At 35.6% G+C, this 22,010-nt stretch overlaps 1 protein-coding gene across 2 annotated transcripts; it reads left to right on the top strand.

Annotated features, from left to right (window-relative positions):
- The first annotated feature begins 7,302 nt into the window (after window positions 1-7,302).
- Window positions 7,303-20,320, top strand: LOC133863933 (protein RAE1). Of its 2 annotated transcripts, none has more exons than XM_062300091.1 (12): window positions 7,303-7,558; window positions 7,849-7,913; window positions 10,065-10,151; window positions 10,275-10,352; window positions 10,451-10,641; window positions 11,596-11,737; window positions 13,120-13,200; window positions 15,182-15,310; window positions 15,519-15,596; window positions 19,584-19,655; window positions 19,909-19,989; window positions 20,070-20,320. In XM_062300091.1, the coding sequence occupies exons 2-12, from the start codon at window positions 7,857-7,859 to the stop codon at window positions 20,115-20,117; spliced, it is 1,044 nt and encodes a 347-aa protein (XP_062156075.1). In that variant the 5' UTR covers window positions 7,303-7,558; window positions 7,849-7,856; the 3' UTR covers window positions 20,118-20,320. The 2 variants fall into 2 exon arrangements, with proteins under 2 accessions (XP_062156075.1, XP_062156078.1); XM_062300094.1 differs by lacking the exon at window positions 7,303-7,558 and adding an exon at window positions 7,654-7,705.
- The last annotated feature ends 1,690 nt before the right edge of the window (window positions 20,321-22,010 follow it).

The following is a 22,010-nucleotide window of genomic DNA, read 5'->3' as shown; positions in this document are numbered from 1 at the left end:
CAACTCGGATTATATCCTCGGCTCGGATTGGATCCTTGAAAGGTGGAAACTTCATTGAGAGTTATTACCCCCATGATTTATCGATGATGATGTTTTTCTTTTGTCATTTCTGGTGTGTTTGAGGAAGACAAACAACAAGAACTTCATCGCTCTTCTTCATACAACAAATGGCACCCAAAGCAGCAGCTTATTTGCAGAAAATGAAGGATATGCTAATCGTTGTATCAAATGAATTGTATGACAATTTCCATAGCAGATTGAAAAGCTTCACCAAGATAGCTTCATGGAAATTCATTCTCAATAGTAACAGTTCATCAACATTATCCATGTAGTCTTTCAACCCTTTGGCTATGGCTATGTGCGCATGCTCATAATCGATTTCCAAGTGAAACCTTCTGAGGTTTGCTGTGCAAGTCCTTGCTGTCTGCAGAGAGAGTTCTAGATCCAATGCTCAAATTAAGAGTTAAATCAATAGAATCTGATTAAATAAATGCATTTACAAGAGTGAATAGTAACGATAATGATGCAATTTCAAGCTTTAAATAATTGAGAAAATTTAAATATTAGCTGGATGTTACGCCTGTGTCTGATCCACTTCTCTTGAAATTGTGGAGGAATGAACTTTGAAACGCGATTAAGACGCGTACAGGATTGCATACTTTGTTTTCGGTGAAAGCCAAGGCATTTAGAAATCTTTTTTTTTTTTTTTTTTTTTTTGTGTGTAGTAGTAGACATAAAAAATAAACCTTTCTCTTTTTTAAACAAAGCACGTGGATATATTTGGAAGTCTTGGCCAACTAAGGCTGCCTTGATATTCACATTATATAATCTTTATAGCTTTGTGTGAAACACGAGGAGTCCAAAAGAAAAGACTCATTTTACTCAAGTTTTTGTCTTGTCTGTCTCCATGGTTCGAGATGATAGATATTATGTAAAAAGTTCAACATACAAAGACAGAAGAAGAGTAAAAGACTTATCTGGATATTCGATGAGGGCGAACTGCAAGTGTCATAGAGCAAGCTATTTTCAGCCGCAGTGCACAGTGCTTTCAAAAGGGATCAGCACCTCGAGTAGCATAATCACCCATATTGTCTTCAACTAAAGATCTGCAATCAAAGCAGGATTTTGGACTCTGACGAGTCTAACCCAGCATAACTGGATCCCTTTTGGCCCACCCGTTTCAAGCCCACCAGAGGGCCCTGGCTCACGCGGTTCCTAGAAAGTCGTTCTGCGTAATAACTAGTTGCTGAAGATCCCACTCCTGGCGGGCCACGACCCTATGGTGGAGGTCTGAAGCGAAGCGCAAATCGCAGACCATGTGGAGATGGGTCTCGTCCTCTTCAAGGCAGTGGAGGCATTTTTTCAGGGAATGAAGACATCTTGGAGATCGTGGATCTGGCGGTTTCTCCATTAGATCCAGACTTTGCTGCTCGAGAAGAACCCAATCTAATTGCAATAGTTCTTCACCAACCCAAACAATAAAATCTGAAATTTTTGCTGACAATTTCCCACTGAGCAACGCAGAGCAGGTTTCTAAACTAGAACGGTATGGATATGACAGTATTGCTTATTGACTCGGCGATCATTAAAGACTAATTGACAGAGGCGAGCGCTAAGATCGAAGGTGTAAGGCTGATCCGGGTTTGCAGAGAAGTGTAACTTGCTCGTGGGGACAGAACATTACGTCGTGCTAGAGATTGTGTTTGAGGACGGCCATGATTTTGCGGTTGACTAGTGGTTCCTCGGGGTTGTGCGGGCCTCTGTAGGTTTCTGATTTTGTTCTCCAGAGCACTGAATGGTGTTATGGACGGAGATGGAGTTTAAGCATACCGACTGCCATAAACACTGGTCGAGGCTCTCGATGTCACCTGCCGGGGGGAAGCCGACATGCAAGGTAGCCACAGCGGATTCGGTGGTTGCGGTGCTGGTCGATGGCCTTGGAGTTAGAAGAGAGCATCCAAAGCTGAACCTTCGTGGTGGCGGATCCTCCGTCACCTGACTCAGCGTCACCGGCAGTGAGTCCAGATCGTGACGTTCTCTGGCGTCAATCAGACTGGGTTGGGTAGACCCGTTGGTTTTTCTTTTTTCTTTTCTAGGTTGGGCCGACTCGTTGGGCTTACCGAACTAGGCCTGCTTAGATTAAGAAACCTTACCCAAGTCCAAGCTATTCGACCTGAAGTCTCCTGTCCCTCAACTGCTCACACGAATGCGATGAATGCGCTGCTGCCTCCTGCCCCTCAACTTCTCACACGAATGCGATGAATGCGCTGCTGCCTCCTGGATAAGAGTGAGGCCCTGAAATGTCGAGTCAAGCCCGGATCTGGCGGATGCACGAAGGCTGACGTTGTCCTCGGTTGAACCTTTTGCAAGGCTGGGGGTGGTGCAGTGAGGACGATTCTCACTAAAACTGGATTCATGGTCGTGCGTCTGTCGGTCTGCATGTTCTGCAAGGGTGTCGTTGTTCCACGCTCTTGCCGATAGAAATTTACATCCATGTGATGTCATCACGTTTGTGTGCAGACCTGATGAAGGAAGGCACGAATATGATGTGTGTGATCGCGGATTGGGCAGATCGTGATAAATTCGCTTTTGTTGACGAAGGGAGTGATCTGAATCTGAGTCACCATTCGGGATTTTTTTTTGCAAGAAACAATTTGTCGATTCCCACAGACGGCGCCAAACTGTTGATACAGTTTCCAGCATGATGACGTGTTGCCTGATGATTTGCCCTGTTTTTCATGATCTGCAAAATAAGAAAATAAACACTGCGTCGGGGGGTGCCGACGATCCCCCTCCGATGCTTAAGTCAGAAAATATTGATTGTGATTTTTAGAGAGACGATATGTTTAAGATCATTGAGTTCAGGGTTATACCTGTTATAAATGTCTATTTATAGGCTGAGAATTGACATCAAACCTGATGGCTTGACTTAATATCATTTAGGGCTTTAATTGTGGGCTGGTCATGAGCCTGGTGGCCCACAACCTTTCTGAGTGGATAATTTCCCTAACATATGGGATCTACATTTAGGTCTCATTTGGTTTGCGAAATGAGTAATCCATTGAAAAATTGAATAGTTATTATCTGGAATAAAAGAGACTGAAATGAAATGGTTATTTTTAATCTTCAGTTTAGTAATAATTCATATGTGTATATATAATTAAAAAAACTTAAATTATTAAAAAAAATGATTTTTTTTTTTTTTTGTTAAAAACTAATGGGTGGCCACCTTTTATTGGGGTGGTCTACCACCCATGAAATAGACAAGTCACCCCTAAATGGAGCTGGGGGTGGTTGTATAACCCTCGAAACGCCTCAAGGTCCATCATGAGGCGTTCTAAGGGTGGTGCGACCACCACCAACGCCATTTCGGGGCTAGCCGACCACCCATGTCACGCTCCCGTTTTGGAATATAATGGGAAACGTGAACTTGAGTACTAAAAACTTGTACATTTACTGCATATAGATAGTCCTATTTTATTATTATTGCCTATAATTAATTATTTACAAAGCCATGAACTCCAAAAATGGATATACAATATAATTGTCGGTCCACAATTATCCATTTCTCTTAGCGAGGTCTACACCTTTACAAGAAATAACTTCATCTTACTGTGTCATATGAAAAATAAATAAAAAATAAAAAATAAAAAATAGGAAAAGGAGTGAGTTTGACAACTCAGTAAAGTAAACACAACAAACAAGAGCATGATATTTTCCAGAAATTCTAAATAAAGTTCAAATAATTTAGCAAGTAAAGAAACAGTTAAATGACATATAATTTAATCAAATGTAGAATGAATGGTGCATGAATCATTTTATGCAGTGTGTAAGTTTTAACCTCCCTTGGCCCAATTCCGCTTTTAACCATGAGCGGCGCACGTTAGACTTGTCTCAAATGACAACTATGGGCTCATCATGTCGTCACAGGGGAGAGCTGTACCGGGTTGGGAACTTCCTTAGGTGAAGGCCACCCAGCCAGTAGCCCACACTTTAGTCTTTCTGTGTGGTTGTCATGCTATCCACATACCACATAGCATATAACACATAACACATAAATGATCTGGATTGTCTATGACATGGTACTGAGGGGGTAAAACTATGTGCACATATAACATATACTATGATATCATCAACTTTATTCATATGAAGCACATACTTTGAAAACTATGATTTCACTAACTTTATTCATATGGTGCACATGTATCAAATATAAACCAAGTATGATCACATGAGATTTCAATCACATCATATGACAAGAGTATTATTATAATAGTAATATAAAAAGACAAATAATATTAAAAGAGTTGGAAGAGTTTAGAAAATCTCTAACTTTTTCTTTTGAAAAAGTCTTATTAAAACTTTGCCGGGGTTTTGAGGTAGTGTTTCCCTTACCTGGACTTGCCATTAGCATCAGAGTCGACTTTCCACAAAAATAAATTTCAAGAAGAAACTTAGAGAAATATTATGAAAGTATAAAACTTAAACTAAGGTATCCTATACATATCCTACATAATATGCGACTATAATTCTCCAAATTGTACTGGACATAGATACTAAATCTCTAACCAAATTAACTGCATATATATATTTATAAATCAACATCACTACTTTAATAGACCAAATCATCAACCCTTAGAAATTTCAACATGAACTCATTTAGCCTAATCCACAAAAAATCCCCCAAATGAACTTTCTTAAATCGTCTAATTCATAGTCCAAAACTCCATAACCCAAACCTACCAACAAATAAAATCTTTCCAACCATCAACCCTCAAAATTACCAATAATCACAGTCCAGAAAATAACCAAACACTCAGTAAATCACAACTATAAATTAAATCATATAAATTATTTACCTTGATAATTTCCAGTACTAATATCCAAACACAAATTAATACCCAAAATCTTTCAGAATTTACAACCCAAAACAAAATACCCATTTTGTTGTTCCTCCAAATCATCATAAAATTTTCCTTCTTGATACCCCATCAGTTTTCTAAAAATAAATTATTGAAAAGAAAATCTACCAAAAATTGTGGTACCCATATTAAAACATGGAAGAAAACAACCAAAATACACAATCCAAAATACTCAAATCAGTAAAATAATTTCATCTCCAATCCATAGATCACCCAATTAGCTAAAACACACCAAATCAGTAGGAATCCAGTCCAAAGTATTTTAGGACTAAATCAATATTAATCACAACAAACACACACACACACACACACACACACACACACACACACACACACACACACACACACACACACACACACACACACACACACACACACACATATATATATATATATATATTAATTTCTTTCTAAAATTACAAGGTTTACCGGAAATCTCACTGGAAATCACTACACAACTGCTGGAATATCATCCCACCGAAAAGCCCAATTTTAACCCGCCGGAATACCCACTCTGTCTCTCCGGAAATTGCACCACCTGGACTGATGGGTCACGGCCTCTCTTCCACTCGGTCTCTCTCTCTCTCGGGTTCTCTCCCTCTCGTTTGCATCTCTCCCTCAATCTCTCGCTCGCTCTCTGTCTCTCTCTGTCTCTCTCTCTCTCTCCATGTGTCCTTGGGTGGAAGAAGAGAGAAGTGAGGAAAAATAAATAAGAAGAAAGAAGAGAAAGAAAAAAAATAATAAAGAAGAAAACAACTTGCAACGCAAGTTGTAAGTTTTTTTTTTTTTTTTTTTTTTTTTTTTTTTTTTTTTTTTTTTTTTTAACAACTTGGTGAGCAAGTTTAACTTACTCAATAAGTTTTTTTTTTTTTTTTTTTTTTCTACAACTTGTTGATTAAGTTAACTTATTTGATAAGTTTTTGGGGTAATTACTTTTTCCCCCATGAACTACCAAAAAATGCACGATGTCTTCATGAACTATCAACTCGACCAAAATAGAGCATTTAACTACCAAAGACAACAATTTTTATCCATTCTGTCAGTTAGAGGAGTTAAAAGAAACAGTTAACGGGTCATGTGCCATTTTATCTGGGCCCATATTGGAAGATGGTGGTAGTTCATGGGGGGAAAAGATGAAGAAAATGAGGGTAAAACGGCGTGTGACGGTCACGTGACCCATTGACCGTTTGTTTTAACTCCTTTGACTGACGGAAGGGGGGAAAAGGGTTGTCTTTAGTAGTTGAATGCTCTATTTTGGTCGAATTGGTAGTTTGTGGGGCATCGCGTATTTTTTGGTAGCTCATGGGGGAAAATGTAATTTTTATATTATTATAATAATAATATTGTGCCAATAATAATTTAAAATTTGGGGCATTACAACCCATTTGGGTGGTCGGTCAGCCATTGTAAAAAGGGGGGTTGGGGTTTCGTTTTTTCTTTTTTCTCTTTTTTTTTTTTTGAAAAAGAAAATTGAAAGAAAATAAAAAATAAGAGTGGTTTTTTTTTTTTTTTTTTTTTGGAAAATCTAGTATATTCCTATTGAAATAATTATTCTTTTTATTTATTAAATGAATAGGTATTCCTTTTCGTAAGTGAATAATTACTCAAATGAAAATAACTATTTCAATGCATAAACCCCTACTAAACATAGGAATGACTATGAATAATCATTCAATTTCAAAGGTCTATTTCACGAACTAAACCAAGTTTTAAAATGTATTTTATATTTTACACTCTTTGTTACCAATTTAAAAAAAGTGTGTTTTTTTACTGCAACACTTGCGCTTAATAAGAATTTATTCTCATTTTTAAAAAAGCAAAATATTTAATAAATCTATGAGTAAACAAGTTTTTGGTGATTAGTCGCACGTTTGAGTGTTTGAATTTTTGAAATTTGAATTTAACTATAAATTTCGAGGCAAATAAGGCTGAAAAAGATGTTTGAATATTTTAATTTTTTAAGATAAAATTAGAAAAAGTGAAATAAAATCTAATTTATTTTTAAAAAAGTCAGATAAAATCTTATTTTGTTCTTGTTCCAAAGCATACTAATAATATATTTTTATAATAATTTGTTATAACAATAATAATAATTTTTAAAAATATATCTATATAATAGTAATAATAATATTAATAATTTTTTTTTTAAAAGTCACTTTTACGGATTATATTTTTTGTCACTATATTATAATAATATATTAAATCTTGTTGAATTATTGGTGTCCTTTACTCAGAATTATTGTTGTCTTACTATTCAGAAGTTATGCGAATTATTGTTTATTTTATTGTTTAAAAAGATATGAATATTTATTACTGTTTATATTTGTAGTTTTCCTTTTCTTTTAGCTTATAAAAGGCCTATAAAATGCGTTAGAAGGCAGAAGCCATTTGAGAGAAAACTTGTAAGCTTGAGTGCCTATCTCGCCTATTAGCCTTTCTATCTTTTGAATCTTGTATCCTGTATTATCTTTCATTTTCTTTATCTTGTATCTTCAAGCCTCTGCAAGGCTTTGTATCAATCTCCGTTTATACAAAGAAGCCGTTGAGCGCCTTACCACCGATACTCCGGCGCCGCTTCCAGCTCTGTCCCCCGCTTCTCCGCCGACCTCCAGCCAACTCATTGGTTACTTGCTTCGGTACCACACCCTCTCTCCGTCTCTCTCTCTCTCTCTCTCTCTCTCTCTCTCTCTCTCTCTCTCTTTCTGTGTGTGTGTGTGTGTGTATAGAATATAGGTTACTTGCTTCGGTACCACTCCCACTCGATCTCTATCTCCTGCTCTTAGGTACTAGAAGTTTCTTGAAGTGTCTCTCTGATTCGTTCTCTGTTTTACATATTCCTATTCTGATTCTAATTATAGGTTTTTTCCCCCCCTTGAAGTAATGCAAACTTGATTCTTGTTATATTTTTTGGTTTTGGATTTTACAGTGCTATCAATGACTACTTTCGGAGCCGCTTCGGCGCCGAACCCTAATCCGAACAAATCCTTTGAGGTACAGATTGTGATTTTAGGCTTTTGTTTTAATTTTCTCTGCTTTTTCTTTGATTCTTGAGCTTAATTGCATGATTAAAATCCAGATTATGTGGCTGAATGTTATGCCTTTGCTATTGTATCTGAATCTCATCCGTAATCTCTATATTTCTACGATTCTCGAGCTTAAATTCAGTTGTAACTGAAGATATTAACTGCTTCTTTTTTCCCCCTTCGTTTCTTGTGCTTTAATTGCGTCTAAAATTATTTTGTTTTCTTAATAATTTGGTTTATGCATTTCAGCTACATGCATGTGTAGCTTGTAAATTCGGTTTGTATATTACATACAAGAATCTCGTGGGAGTCACGAGACTCTTTCAGTAGGATCTGCTAAAATTCATTGGGAAAAAAGACAATTTGATTAAAAGGGAGCCCAATTTTTAGGGCAAACGAATAAAACATAAAAGTTCTTTATATTTTGCTAGCAACTAGACATTTTATAGATTTTTATCATACTGTGTAGACAATTGATATTACACTATGATGACTAGAATTGGTATAGGTCCAATATCAAAAAATTCAAGGAAAAGAATTGTTTAAGAGTAGAAGAGAAATACAAAAGTGCTATATGGAATATTAGAATAGAATTGGTGTTTGTCCAAATCAATCGTTCAATAACCTTGTGTCGATTAGAATAGATAAAAAAAATACTGCAAAAAGAGCTGAATTTTAAAAATGTTTACTGGACAGAATAATGCATTTTTACTATATGAAATAACACAATATTAATTTAAAAAGGTAAAGCAGTAAAATGTTAGGCAATAAAAAACGAATATTAGCCGGTGCACTCTTTAAAAAATTTCAAAAAATTTAAATCTTTTAAAGGTAATTGTTTTGGTGATCATTTGGTTTGTAAACCCAGAATTGCTCCATTATAGATTGTTTTTGTAATGCTTTTTCGTTACTGGTGTTACCTTTAACATTTAGAAAGGTGAGGTTCAAGCGTTAATGTTGCATTGTATCACTTTAACATGATTGTTAAGGCACTCATAATGCTCGTTGTGAAAATAACTGTTTTTTTTTTTTTTTTTTTAACCCTTGGGTGATATTGTATCTGATTCTCATCCGTAAGTTGTACCAAAGATATTAACTGCTACCTTCCCCCCCCCCCCTCACCCTGTTCCTCGTGCTTTAATTGTGTCTAAAATGATTTTGGTCTTTCATATATATATATATATATATATATATATAAATATCTATTATATTTGCTTTATTTTTTTAATCCTGGAGTTTTTGTTTTCCTTGAGGAGATGATATGCCCGTTCTTGTTATTTTGTTGGCAAAAAGATCATTGTTCTTTATTATGTTAAAGCTACTTGTGGGAAGCCCTTTGTATCAAATTGATTCTTCTATTTTTTGACAGAATTCTAGTAAAGTTAAATTTTACTCTCAAATAAAAAAAAATAAAGAAGACAAAATTAGGTAAACAAAAGAGGGCACCTCTCTTGTGAGGAGGGCTGCCACCCCCCCCCGCCCCCTCCTTTTTTTTTTTTTGATTTTTAATTTTTTATCTGAGAGTAGAACTGTAATTTTATAAGGATTCCGTAAAAAAAAGAAGACAGACATTGTATAGAATTGGACGAAATGATCAATTTGATACAAAAAGCTTATCACAAGGAGCTATAAGATAATTTCTGTACCTCAGGATCAATTTGATACAATCCTAAGCCCCAAGGATCAGTTTAATAAGTTTTCCTTGATTTTACTTGCGCAAAATTCATGGTGGCTTTGACATATCGAGCTGTGGACAATTCTGTATAAAATAGCCTTTCATCATGAATCTAGAACCTCAATGTTTGGATTTATTTTGTGAATTTATAAATGCATTTTTTCAAGCAAAAATTTGTGGTGGCTGCACATATCTAAATATGGCCGAATAGTCCTGGATATTTGTGAAATCTGAATGATTGAAATATTTCTTCTGTTCTGCCAATCTTGAATTTAGCTTAATTTAATTGTTTCCATTATATTTTCATCTTTGTTATTATTCTTGATTTTTGAGCTTAGTTGCTTCCATTTCTGTTTTCTTTCATTCCCCCCCCCCCCCCCCCCCCCCCCCCCCCCCTCCTTTTGGGTCCTTGAGCTGAATTAACTTTGAATTCTTCAAATTTAGGTGGCTCAGCCTCCTAGTGATTCAGTTTCAAGCCTCAGTTTCAGCCCGAAGGCCAATTACCTGGTTGCTACTTCCTGGGATAACCAGGTTTGTTCAGTTGGTTTCCTTTTTTTGTTTGTTTGTTTGTTTACCATATTAATATCATTATCATCTTGATAACTTGTCCTTTCTTTGCTCCTTTACTCAATTCTGTTGGTTGTAATTTTGTAGGTAAGATGTTGGGAGATATTGCATAGTGGGACTTCTGTAGGCAGTACACCCAAGGCTTCAATATCGCATGACCATCCGGTAAAACTGAAGTCACAACTTCTACAAATCTTATCACTGTTTTCTTAAATGACAATAATCATTCTCTCTTATTGATTTTTTTTTTCTTTTTCCGTAAGGTTTTGTGCTCAACTTGGAAAGATGATGGAACAACTGTTTTTTCTGGTGGCTGTGATAAGCAAGCAAAAATGTGGCCTTTGTCGGGTGGTCAGCCAGTGACTGTGGCCATGCATGATGCAGCCATCAAAGATATTGCTTGGATCCCAGAGATGAGCCTCTTAGTCACAGGAAGTTGGGACAAGACCCTAAAGTAAAATATTGATTCCTCTCTGTATTTTACATTCCTTGGATTCCTTTATTATTAGTTATTTATGGCAATTGCATGCTAATTCAATTGGAAGACTTTACTGGAACCAGTAGTACTACTGTGAATTCTGTTTTTGTGATTTGTATCGGTTGCTAAGATTTTGGTTTGTTGAGTCTATTTTGGAAGCTACTACACTTCTGCACTAATTGGCAACCATGCTTATTGCTTCAAAGAAAGTCACGCAACAAAGCAATTGACAAGAGAAATGATCATATGGAGCTCCTGTAACTACTTTTTTACAGTGGAGCCATACTTATGGTCCTATCCTCGTGGAGCTGTGGTCGCTTCTGCTTGGAAGGCTTATATTTGTGCCCCTTTCTAATATACTTTAGTATCTACAGCATTGGCTATATATAAAGGAAAAGAGACGTACGTTCGAACTTTCTGTAGTTACATAAGGAGGTCTTTTGAAAATAAATATCTAAGAATGTGAGGATTCATTGCAGAAATAGGCATATCATTTTTCTTTTTTTCCCCATGCTTTATGACCAATTGCTGTAGGGTGACATATAGCAGATGATGTTTTCTTCATCATTTTTGGTTTTCTAAGAAGCCTATGATAAGGTTATGAACCTTGACAACTTTTGTCTCATTGTGGAGGAATACCTTCCTAAAACACGAAGTTTTCTATTATTTTGGAGTATAAGTGTGAAATTTTTATTTCCAATTTCTACAGATTTTATCGCTTATTGTGGCTTTTGTTTTTTCGTATCCTTGTTCATGTTTGGGCATTCACTATTCAAGGCATTTTCATCTAACATATGGTTGATTGTGCACCCTGTATTGTTTTGCTTGCTCTTGATATATTATTTTTGCAATCAGATGCTCTTGTGCACTTGACTTCTAAGATTTTAATATTTTTGGTAACTTTTCTATTGGTTCCCTACTGTATCTTAGGTACTGGGATACTAGGCAGCCAAATCCTGTGCATACCCAACAACTCCCTGACCGCTGTTTTGCACTAACAGTGAGGCATCCTCTGATGGTTGTTGGCACTGCAGATCGAAATTTGATTGTCTTCAACTTGCAGAACCCACAGGTAATGTTCTCACATTATGAAATGAGTGAAATATGTTCTCTAAATGATTTTCTAGTTTTTCGACAATCAGATGCTTCAATATTACCAGACAATATTCTTTTTTGATAGGTATTACCAGACAATATTCTGTGACAGTCTGGTAGTAATCTTTCAAACATAGATTTTGATAAAATTTGAGCAACTCATTATGTCAGCTTTTGAAATTAATGTTATAATGTAGGTTTCTATCATGTAAGGCTATCTGCTAATTGAAATATAAGGCAAGATCTACATCCATATTTAGATGGTTGAATAGGCTTGTTTTAGTTTTTACTAAGCCTCTAAAATATGGTCTGCTGTTGCTTTGAAAAGTTTTGCATACAACTTTCCTGAGCATCTTATTATATATTATTTTTTGCAGTGAATATCTTATTTTTTATGCATGTGTTTTGAACTTGTGATAGGGTAGGTTCCTAGCTTCAAATATTATCTCAAAACTTGACACCGATTCTATCTGTATGTGAATTAACATGTTTACTACCATAAACAAAATGTTTTGTTGCGATTGCGTACTTTACTATTTTATCTGAATAACCTAGAAGTGGCAATGTGTCATTGTTCAAACGTGCTGAAGCAAAATGCTTTCCATGTGATTTAGTGACCTATCTTCTCAGTTACCATATTCTAATTTCCTGGAAAGTGCCAGGGCATTTTACTTTCATCACCACCAGAAGTTTTATGTTAAGAATCATTCATCGTATGACTATGACTTTTAAATAGTATTCACTGAAGCTTGATAGCTTGAATGCTTCCTCATTTTATTGTCATGAAAGGTCCTTCTGAGGCCTTCTGACAAAAGATCATCCATTTTTTTTAGTTTGGCGTATTTCTTTGTTTGCTTGTGTACTTTGACAAATAGGTGGTGTTATAATTTAATCTCTGGACAGGCTTTATTGTGGAAATCTTATTATATTATGTTGCTATGGACGCTTATTCCTGATATCGGTTTATTTCTTTGATTAATTTTGTGTCCCTTTTAGTAATAGAATAGGTTTCTTTGCAGTTCTCGTTTCTTTTATTACTGTTTATCCAGAAACTACACAAATATTTTGTGGTTGGCATCATCATGATGTGAGTAACTTATTTGTTGATTCAACACACACCAGTAAAAAGTTTGGGTATAAAAGAGTCAAATTTGGCAATAGGCTGCTAATGCCTCTTCATGTAAAGAGTATTATGCTTGTTTTGTACTTGTACTGTTATTTGGAAGTACATTTTACTTAATAATAAGCTAATGGTGGAGATGCCATAATTTTTCAAATGTAAATTGAGTTTGAGAATTCTGATATCCATATCTCTCTATTTTGGCTTTGATTTTCTAATTATCGTCCAAATGCCAACAGACTGAGTACAAGAGAATCATTTCACCTTTAAAGTATCAGACAAGATGTGTTGCTGCCTTTCCTGATCAGCAAGGTTTCTTGGTATGTACCTGCTTCTTATTACCTCCTTTCAGATCATTTATCTATGATTATTATTGTTGTTACTATTTTTTTTTTCAACACTTGACTTTCAGTGGTTCAGTCCCCTGCCCTGTTTTTTGATTGCTGTGTATGGTTGTGATTTCTCTACTTCTCAATATGGTCTAGGATGAAAGTTTGATCTATTTGTTGAACAATGATGTTAGTTATCTTACCATGCTCCATATGGATAGACAAATGTTGATATAGCATTTATTTGAGTGAAGGATATTAAATTTACAGGTGATAGGTGGGGAACTAAGACTTGATTATTTGAGCTTTAATTAAGTTCTTTATCTGGGTAGGTGCTTGAAAATTTTCCTGGAGTATTTCCTGTGTAGTCTTGTTAATTTCTTAAATTTGCAATTTTTTCTTCCTCATATGCCCGTCTGTGACCAAGTCCCTTTCTTTGACATGGGTATCTTTTTCCCCTCAAGAAAGTGGCTTTTGTTCTAACCTTGTAGGATAAGTATGTTGGTGGTGTCTTTACCTTGTATTTGATCATGGCTTTGGCTGCTTAGCTGTTTCTAGGTTAGACTTAAATATACTACATGGTGAAAAAGATTTTGCCGGAAAATATAAGGGAATCTATAAGCATATATATTGTCATATGTTGTCTATGTGTAGTGCAATATTAATATCTGAGCAATTACCGTTCTGGTTTTATCTCATATTTGATATCTCCAGGAAGTGATGCAACAGTGAAAAGATCATCTTGCTGAAACTCGTCTGATCAGCTGATAGAACAACATTGGAATGAGGAACTAGATCCTATAGAGTGTAATCATAAGACATGAGAGTTAGATGTGACAGGAAAATCTCTGTTGAGGGAAATGGATCACGACCAAGCAATTGATCTTAGGTAATATCACCAAGTTCTAAAATATTTTAGCTAAAGGGGTGGCACAACCACATCCTAGGTTAGCTAAAGTCACCACAATTTGAGGGCATTCAGATGGAAATTTTGGTTTTATAACTTTTTAATTGAATTTCTTAAGATATCGCAACAGCATGGAAATTCTTGCCAATATAGTAATTGAAGGGAGAGAATGAATGCTGAGGGCATGTTTTATGGTGATAAGGGTGCAATTTTTCGAAAAAAATTTAACACACATCACTGACATCAGAGGGATGAAAAAGAAGTCTTAACCTAGTAGAAGAAAGAGAATTTAAAGTGGGAAAAGGTTGTATTACAAGGATATTGAAGAACACTGGATCAATAATTACTAACATGATTAACTTCGCTAGAGAGTTGGTAGAAATAGGCAGTTGGAGGATTTAGCTCGGAAACTTTTGAAGTCGATGGTCACTTCAAGCTAGTGGGTCATTTAAAAAGAGAATTTATTAATCCAGATCTTTCTTTGTAAAAATGGTGGTGTGCTTGTTTTGGACATAACCCTATGAGCTATTCTCAAATTCAGAATGTACTGGGTAGATATAAGAGACCTCTTCTAAGATCATAATGTGAGGTTTTTCCTAAGAAGTTAATGTAAAATGAAAATATCTACTTTCTGTTGAAAGTAGTTAACTTTGAGCATGTGAAGTAGTTGATGCAGCCATATGAAAATTATTGCAACATCTAAATCACTCATTAAATGATTCAATTAGCTGGTTTAATTTGTACTGTCAATTAGCTGGATTTGTGCTCTTCTTCCTCCTCCTAGTAGGGTGCCTCTCATGTATACTTCCTGTGTATTTGGGTTACGCCCCTCTACGCTTCCTCCTAGTCAGGATTTCTTCTTTTCTATGTTATGAATATGTGCAACAACGTTTACTTGGTATCTTGTTTCTAAATTTCATATCTTGTTGCACTTGGCATACATTTATGCTTTTACCACTTCTATTACTATTGATCAACTGTTTTTATTAGATTTGCCAGGTTATTTTATGGTGTTGACTATAATGGATTGTTGGGTTATTGAATTTGATGTTTCTTTGTATACAGGTTGGCTCGATAGAGGGAAGGGTTGGTGTACACCACCTTGACGATTCACAGCAGACTAAAAACTTTACTTTCAAATGCCACAGAGATGGCAATGAGATATACTCTGTCAACTCTCTAAATTTCCATCCTGTAAGATTCTATATTTCCATTACTCATTAGATCTCTGTTAGTTATTTGTTTGATGGCCTCTACTTTAACTGACAAGTTACATCTTTACTTGGAGTAGATCTATTTTCTTGAGTTCAGTGAAGATACAAGTTATTACTCGGATTGTGAACTATTTAGCACTTTCTGGATATTGACTTGCTGCTGCTTATCTGGCTACCCTCTGTTTCAGGTGCAGCACACTTTTGCAACTGCAGGATCTGATGGTGCTTTTAATTTCTGGGATAAAGACAGTAAACAGAGACTTAAGGTGTTTCCAGATTTCTTTTTTAAGCTTAATTCATATTTCAGCCATTTTTCTTGGTTTTACTGCATTTCCATTAACTCTAGGTTTGTCTTAATTCTTAACTGAATACCAATTTCTTTTTTCAACTAGTGTTTCCACAATCAAAATATCTGTGTTTTGTACAGGTGGCACAAATTCTTGCTGATCTATAATACAATCAAGAATCTAATGTGCAGTATTAGGCACCCCTGAAAAAGGTTAAATACCATTTTACTACCTGTGGTTTGCAGTTTATCAAAAAGCTACCTGGTTTTCAAAAATGACAATTTTACTCCCCGAGTTTTGCACGTTTATCAAATTGCTACTTTCGTTAATCTTCCAATAAAACGATAGACGTCATGATGTCACTTGGACAGATCGCCACGTTATCCCCTATAAGATTGTGCCGCGTGTATACTACATCTCATCTTTGACAAGTCAATATCATTTGCCCCCATGATATTTGACATATTAATTAAGTATTTAAGACCTATAAGCCTTTGTGACACCATCTACAAGATCATCTCCAACATTTTGGCAAATGATTCAAACTTCTCCTTAACCATTTCATCTCTCTCCAATTTGTCTTTGTCACATCCAGAAATATTAAAGACAACTCCATCATTGCTCATGAGCTTCTCCACACATTGAAGGCTAAAAAAGGTAGAGGTGGTCTTATGGCAATCAAAATTGATATGGAAAAAGCCTTTGACTGTATGGAATGGAATTTTCTTTTTGCCATCTTAGCTAAATTGGGCTTCCACTCTACATGGATTAACTGGATCCGTATCTGCATTACTTTGCCATCCTTTTCCATTCTAATCAATGGTAGTCCCTTTGGTCTCTTCACTCCATCCCGTGGACTTCGACAAGGTGATCCCTTATCTCCATTCCTATTTATTTTAGGAACTGAAGTTTTCTCTCGACTACTTCAAAGACAGTCAGTCATCTCTTGGTCTTCTCAAAGGTATCAATATGGCTCGGACTTGTCCCCCAATTACTCATCTCTTGTTTGCAGATCTTATTTTTGCAAAAGCTACTTCCTCTGAAGCTTCTACCATCAAATCTTGTCTTGATTCATACTGCAGTTGGTCTAGACAAGCTGTTAACACTGCCAAACCCTCGATATTGTTCAGCAAAAACACAACAGCTTCTTCTACCAACAGTATCAAAAGTATTCTTTCTTTTAAGGCCACTGCTGCAACTGCTTATTATCTGGGACTTCCCTTTATTATTAGAAAATCTAAAAGGGAGGCTTTCTAATCTATTTTAACTAGAGTTCTGGGGAAAATTGATGGATGACGTGTCAAAACCCTATCCCAAGCTGGAAGGACTGTCCTCATTAAGGCTACTGCTTCTTCTATCCCCTCGTAGACAATGAATACTTTTCTTCTCCCCAACTCCCTCTGCAAAGCCCTGGATAAGAGCTTTAAAGAATTTCTGGTGGGGCTTCCCCAAAGGAAAAACTAGAAATCTTTCCCTAAAATCTTGGCGTTCTATTTGCATCCCTCGTTATCTTGGAAGTTTGGGTATTTGCAATATGCGAGATGTCAATTTTGCATGAATTACAAAACTTGGATGGAAACTATTATCAAATGTTGATTGCGTCTGGGTAAATCAACTTATAAAAATATATTCGATATGGATCCCTTTTATCTTCACCAGATGTCTCCTTTGCATAATAGCTATGGATATGGAAATGTATTCTTCACTGCAAACCACTCCTCATCTCTGGATCGTGTTTGTAGGTTTCAGTCCACTCTCATTTCGCCATATGGACCACTGCCTGGGTTCCTACTTTACCAAACTTCAAGCCTTCTCCGAAATATCCACACAACAAGGAACTCCCTTCCTTATCTCGGATCTCTTCCTTCCAATTACTTCTTAATGGAATATTTCAACAATCCTCTCCCTCTTATGATTTATCTGCACAGGAGATTCTTAAACTTCACATATCTATTTCCCCATCCCCTGAATATATATGGACTCCCTCAGTCTCTGGCAGTTTCTCCATCAATTCAGCTTACCTTTCTATTTTGATGATTAATCGTCGAAAGCTGATTATTCCTTCTTCCCAACCTTTTTGGAAAAGTCTTTGGAAATTAAACCTCAATGATAGACTGTGACCCTTCCTATGGAAAATAGCTTGGATATTCTCCCAACTTCCAGGATAAATTCCATATTACCAATCCTAACAGAATACCTACATGCTCACTCTGCAAAATTGAAGATGATTCTCTACATCATCTATTTTTCAACTGCATATTTGCACGGTTTTTATGGCGACACTCCTTTTGGCCTCTGGATTCCTCAGCCTTTAATTTTAATACTATGAAAGATTGGGTTCAAGTGATTATCTCTCCAGGGACTTCTCTGCATATCTCAAGTTGATCATCATAAATTTCAAATATTTGCTACAGACCTACGGTGGCTTGTGATCTTGTGTGGTTTTATAGGAATAAGTCTCATCCTGAAGGAATCATTATTGATATCCATATTATCCCAAAGCATATCAATATGGTCACTATGGAACATTTCCCTGCTAGACATCCTTCTCTTCCCATCACAGTGGAAAAATGGCTCCCTCCCACCCCACCTTGGGTCAAAATCAACTTTGATACAGCTATTAGAGATTCTTTCTCAACTCAGGTTGCTTTATGCTGAAATTATCAAGGACATATCATTCATATGGTATCCTAGCTTTCCCCTCCCTGCCAACCAAATTACTTGGAAAATTACGGAGAAGCTCTTGCTGTCAAATTAGCTGTCTCGTTGGCTTCATTACTTCATCACTTCACCTTGAACATTTCATACTGGAAGGTGATTCCCAAGTAGTAATCTCTACTCTCCAAAATCCATCCGATGCTCAAGATTGGTGGATCTCCTCCCTCATCTTGGACACGATTTGATCCATCACAGCCTCTTCCTCTTGGAAAGCTCACAAAATTAATAGAAGTGCAAACTTTTGTGTCCACTATGTAGCACATTGGGCCGCAACTAGATCATTTTCTGGTAGCGTTCCCACCTATCCCCCTCTCATTACCTTCAATTCCCATTGTAAGTAGTAAGGATCTTCCTCTCCCGTTTCAAGAGGAAGTTCCTCCCACCTAACATCTAGTTTATTTCCTTTGTTTGCTTTTGTCTTCCCTCAAAGTATCTATTAAAAAAGAAAAAGTATTTAAGTTACAATTATGCCCTCATGCAAAAAAAAAAAAAAAAGCTGCCCATCGAGACCCACCGCTGTGGGTGTCCTCCCATGGCTGACCATGTACCCCTTTGTGACCTCCTATGGGGTTGGACCCGAAGCATCCACAACCACCTTTGCGAGGGGTGGTCGCAGAGCCTCCACGACCCACTGGAAGATGTTACCTTTGCATCCTCTATGAGGGGAGGAGGTCACTGAGGCCTTGCGATTCCCTCATGAAGGCCGCCTCCACTGAGGCCCCACCACCCACTACTTGTAGGGCCTCCGCGACCTAGGGTTGCGGAGGCTTTGTGTCCTACATGAGGGGAATTTTTTGACATGAGGGAATAATTGTAACTTAAAATACTACTTATCAAAAAAAATTGTAAATTAAAATACTTAATTAATATGTTAAATATCATGAGACGGATATGGTAAATGATGTTGACTTATTAAATATGAGATGGTGTGGTGTACACACGGCACAATCGTATAGGGGATGATGTGGCGATTTGACTACCTGACATTATGACCGTTATTGATGGAAGTAGCAATTTGATAAACGTACAAAAGTCAGGTAGTAAAATTGTCATTTTTTTGAAAATTCAGGTAGCTTTTTGATAATGCTGCAAACCATAGGTAGTAAAATGGTATTTAACTTCCTAAAAAAAAAGGGAATCCAATATGCAATATATCTCGTCTATAGTCATTATGGCTGTTCTGGTCTTTTCTAGCTGAAATACATACATTGTAACATAATTATATATATATATATATTTTTCCTCCAGGCAATGGCAAGGTGCAGTGCACCCATACCCTGCAGTACTTTCAACAACGATGGTTCACTATTTGCATACTCGGTATGCCTCTTTTGCAGTTCTCTTACCATTTACAACTAATAATGATTCGGTTCTTAGCCTCACACGCTCTCGCTTTGTCACTGTTTTTCCTCACATAACATCTTATAGTTGCTTGTGGGAGTGGTCTATATTTCAGCTAGCTTTAGCTATAATATATTTGAGAACCCTTCCAAGTGCTGGATGACCTTTTATGACATGATTGGATACATAATATAGTTTTGTCCTCTTATTGTTTTATTTGAACTTTCTGTAGACGTGCTACGACTGGAGTAAGGGTGCGGAAAATCACAATCCAGCAACAGCCAAGACCAACATTTTCCTGCATCTGCCACAGGTGAGTTATTTGATAAAATGATTGTCTATCCTTTGGAACACCCTGATGAAAAAAACTGCAATTTTCCTTTTCTGGTGCAGGACGCCGAGGTTAAAAGCAAGCCACGAGTTGGAACTGGTAGAAAGTGAAGGTGCTTTACCAGACTCATACAGTGGCTGTACAAAAATTTAGTCAGTCTTTTTTTTTTTTTTTTTTTTTGGTTTATTCAGTGGTTCAGAATCTTCTTTCTGTGCATCTTAGTGATATTTTCAAGATCCTTGTGAGATCATTTTGAGATTTTATGATTAACCAGTCTAACCTTGATTACATTAATCTTGGTTTTTTTTTATTATTATTATTATTATTATTATTATTATTATTATTATTATTATCCCCCCCTCCCCTGCAGAGTGTGATACCGATTCAACCCCCTTCTAAACACTAATTTGATTGATGTATAATTAGATGAATTTGTTCATAGAACAAAAAAAAGCCCGTGTCAATAAAGATAGAGAAGCGATGGGAATGATGGAATATGTGGATGTATAAGATTCTATTGAAAACAAAATCAAGAGCCCCGTTTTTATTTAATTGTATTTCTAAATTTTAGTTTATGCCCATGATAAAAAAAGACAACAAAATAAAGACTTGATATAACAAAATTAAATTATAGGGAAACAGCTAAACTTATGAATTTTCATCATATTTGTAATTACTTTTTTAAAGTATTTTCAATTTAATATATTTATCTTTCATTTGTTTTTTGATTTTTTAATTTTTTTTGATTTTCTAATTTTATTCATCCATTAAAGTTTTCTGTTAAATTCTAACAAATGGGGGTTAAAACTCTCAAAATACCCTCCCTTCTTTCTTCTTCATCTTTTATTATTTTTTATTACTTTATTATTATTAATTTTAGAAAAAAAATTACTAAGATTTAAGCGTTGATCAAGATTCAACCAAATTTCTAAAAATTTCAACACTTGAATAATTATATTATCTTGAGTAATGTTTCTTACACAATTTTTGTACAACTTTTACACAACTCTAACAACTTTCTTTTAAAATCAGCCATTGAATATTTAGGACCCACATGTTGAAAAACAAATCCAATGGTTGATCATAACAAAAAGTAGTTAGAGTTGTGCAAAAGTTGTGTGAGAGTTGTGTAAGAAACATTACTCTATTATCTTTAGATAATTATAGAATAGCTATAAATGGAGAATTAGAATATATATTTAATCAATTATATAAACTATCAAAACAAGATATACAAATTTATAATTGATTAGATAAAATGTCAAAGAATCTCACCAGTCGATATATTATTCATTAAATACATGTATATTATTTTATAATTGCTTCATTGTGAGAGGAGAGATGAGACGAGACTCTCGTGTCTGGGTCTATAGTAGAGTTGGAATGATATGATAAACAACCATAGAACCGATTCTTTAAATAACATAGAGGAAGAATGAAAGGAGTATTTTATAGAAGTGATTGTATCTACTTTGATAGATAATTTAGGGGTGTACAAGTCGTTATTGCTAGTAATTATTTTTTCTAACTGTTAATTTCACAGTCTTATGCAGTTATTAGATTTTCGTAATTGTAACTGTATTGCCTTATGTGGTTAACAGTTTTGAAATAATTGCCAGTTAACGGTTATTGAATTCCAAACCGCACCGCATAACCACATGTATGGTGTGGGACGCTTGAGCATTCTTTGGACCTCTTTTAAATGGTTTTTGGACTCTTTTGGTCACATTTTTTTTTTTTTTTTTTTTTTTTTTTTTTTTTTAAAGCTTATTTTAGATTAAAAAAAAAAAAAATTCAATTAATAAATTTGTATAGTAACCTGACATTTCTTTTCTATACAAATTCTGTATTAGAAAATCACATTTTTTAATGTACAAATTCTGCAACCTGAATGTAAGCTGGATTCAAATTTTGTATATTCTGTAACCTCATTAGAAAAGCACATTTTTATACAAATTCTGCAAATTCTGTTTGCACACATTTCTATACAAATTCTGCAAGTT

This window comes from Alnus glutinosa, chromosome 3 (assembly GCF_958979055.1).
Source record: "Alnus glutinosa chromosome 3, dhAlnGlut1.1, whole genome shotgun sequence".
Lineage (NCBI taxonomy): Eukaryota > Viridiplantae > Streptophyta > Magnoliopsida > Fagales > Betulaceae > Alnus > Alnus glutinosa.
This window is presented reverse-complemented; position numbering and strand designations above follow the sequence as displayed.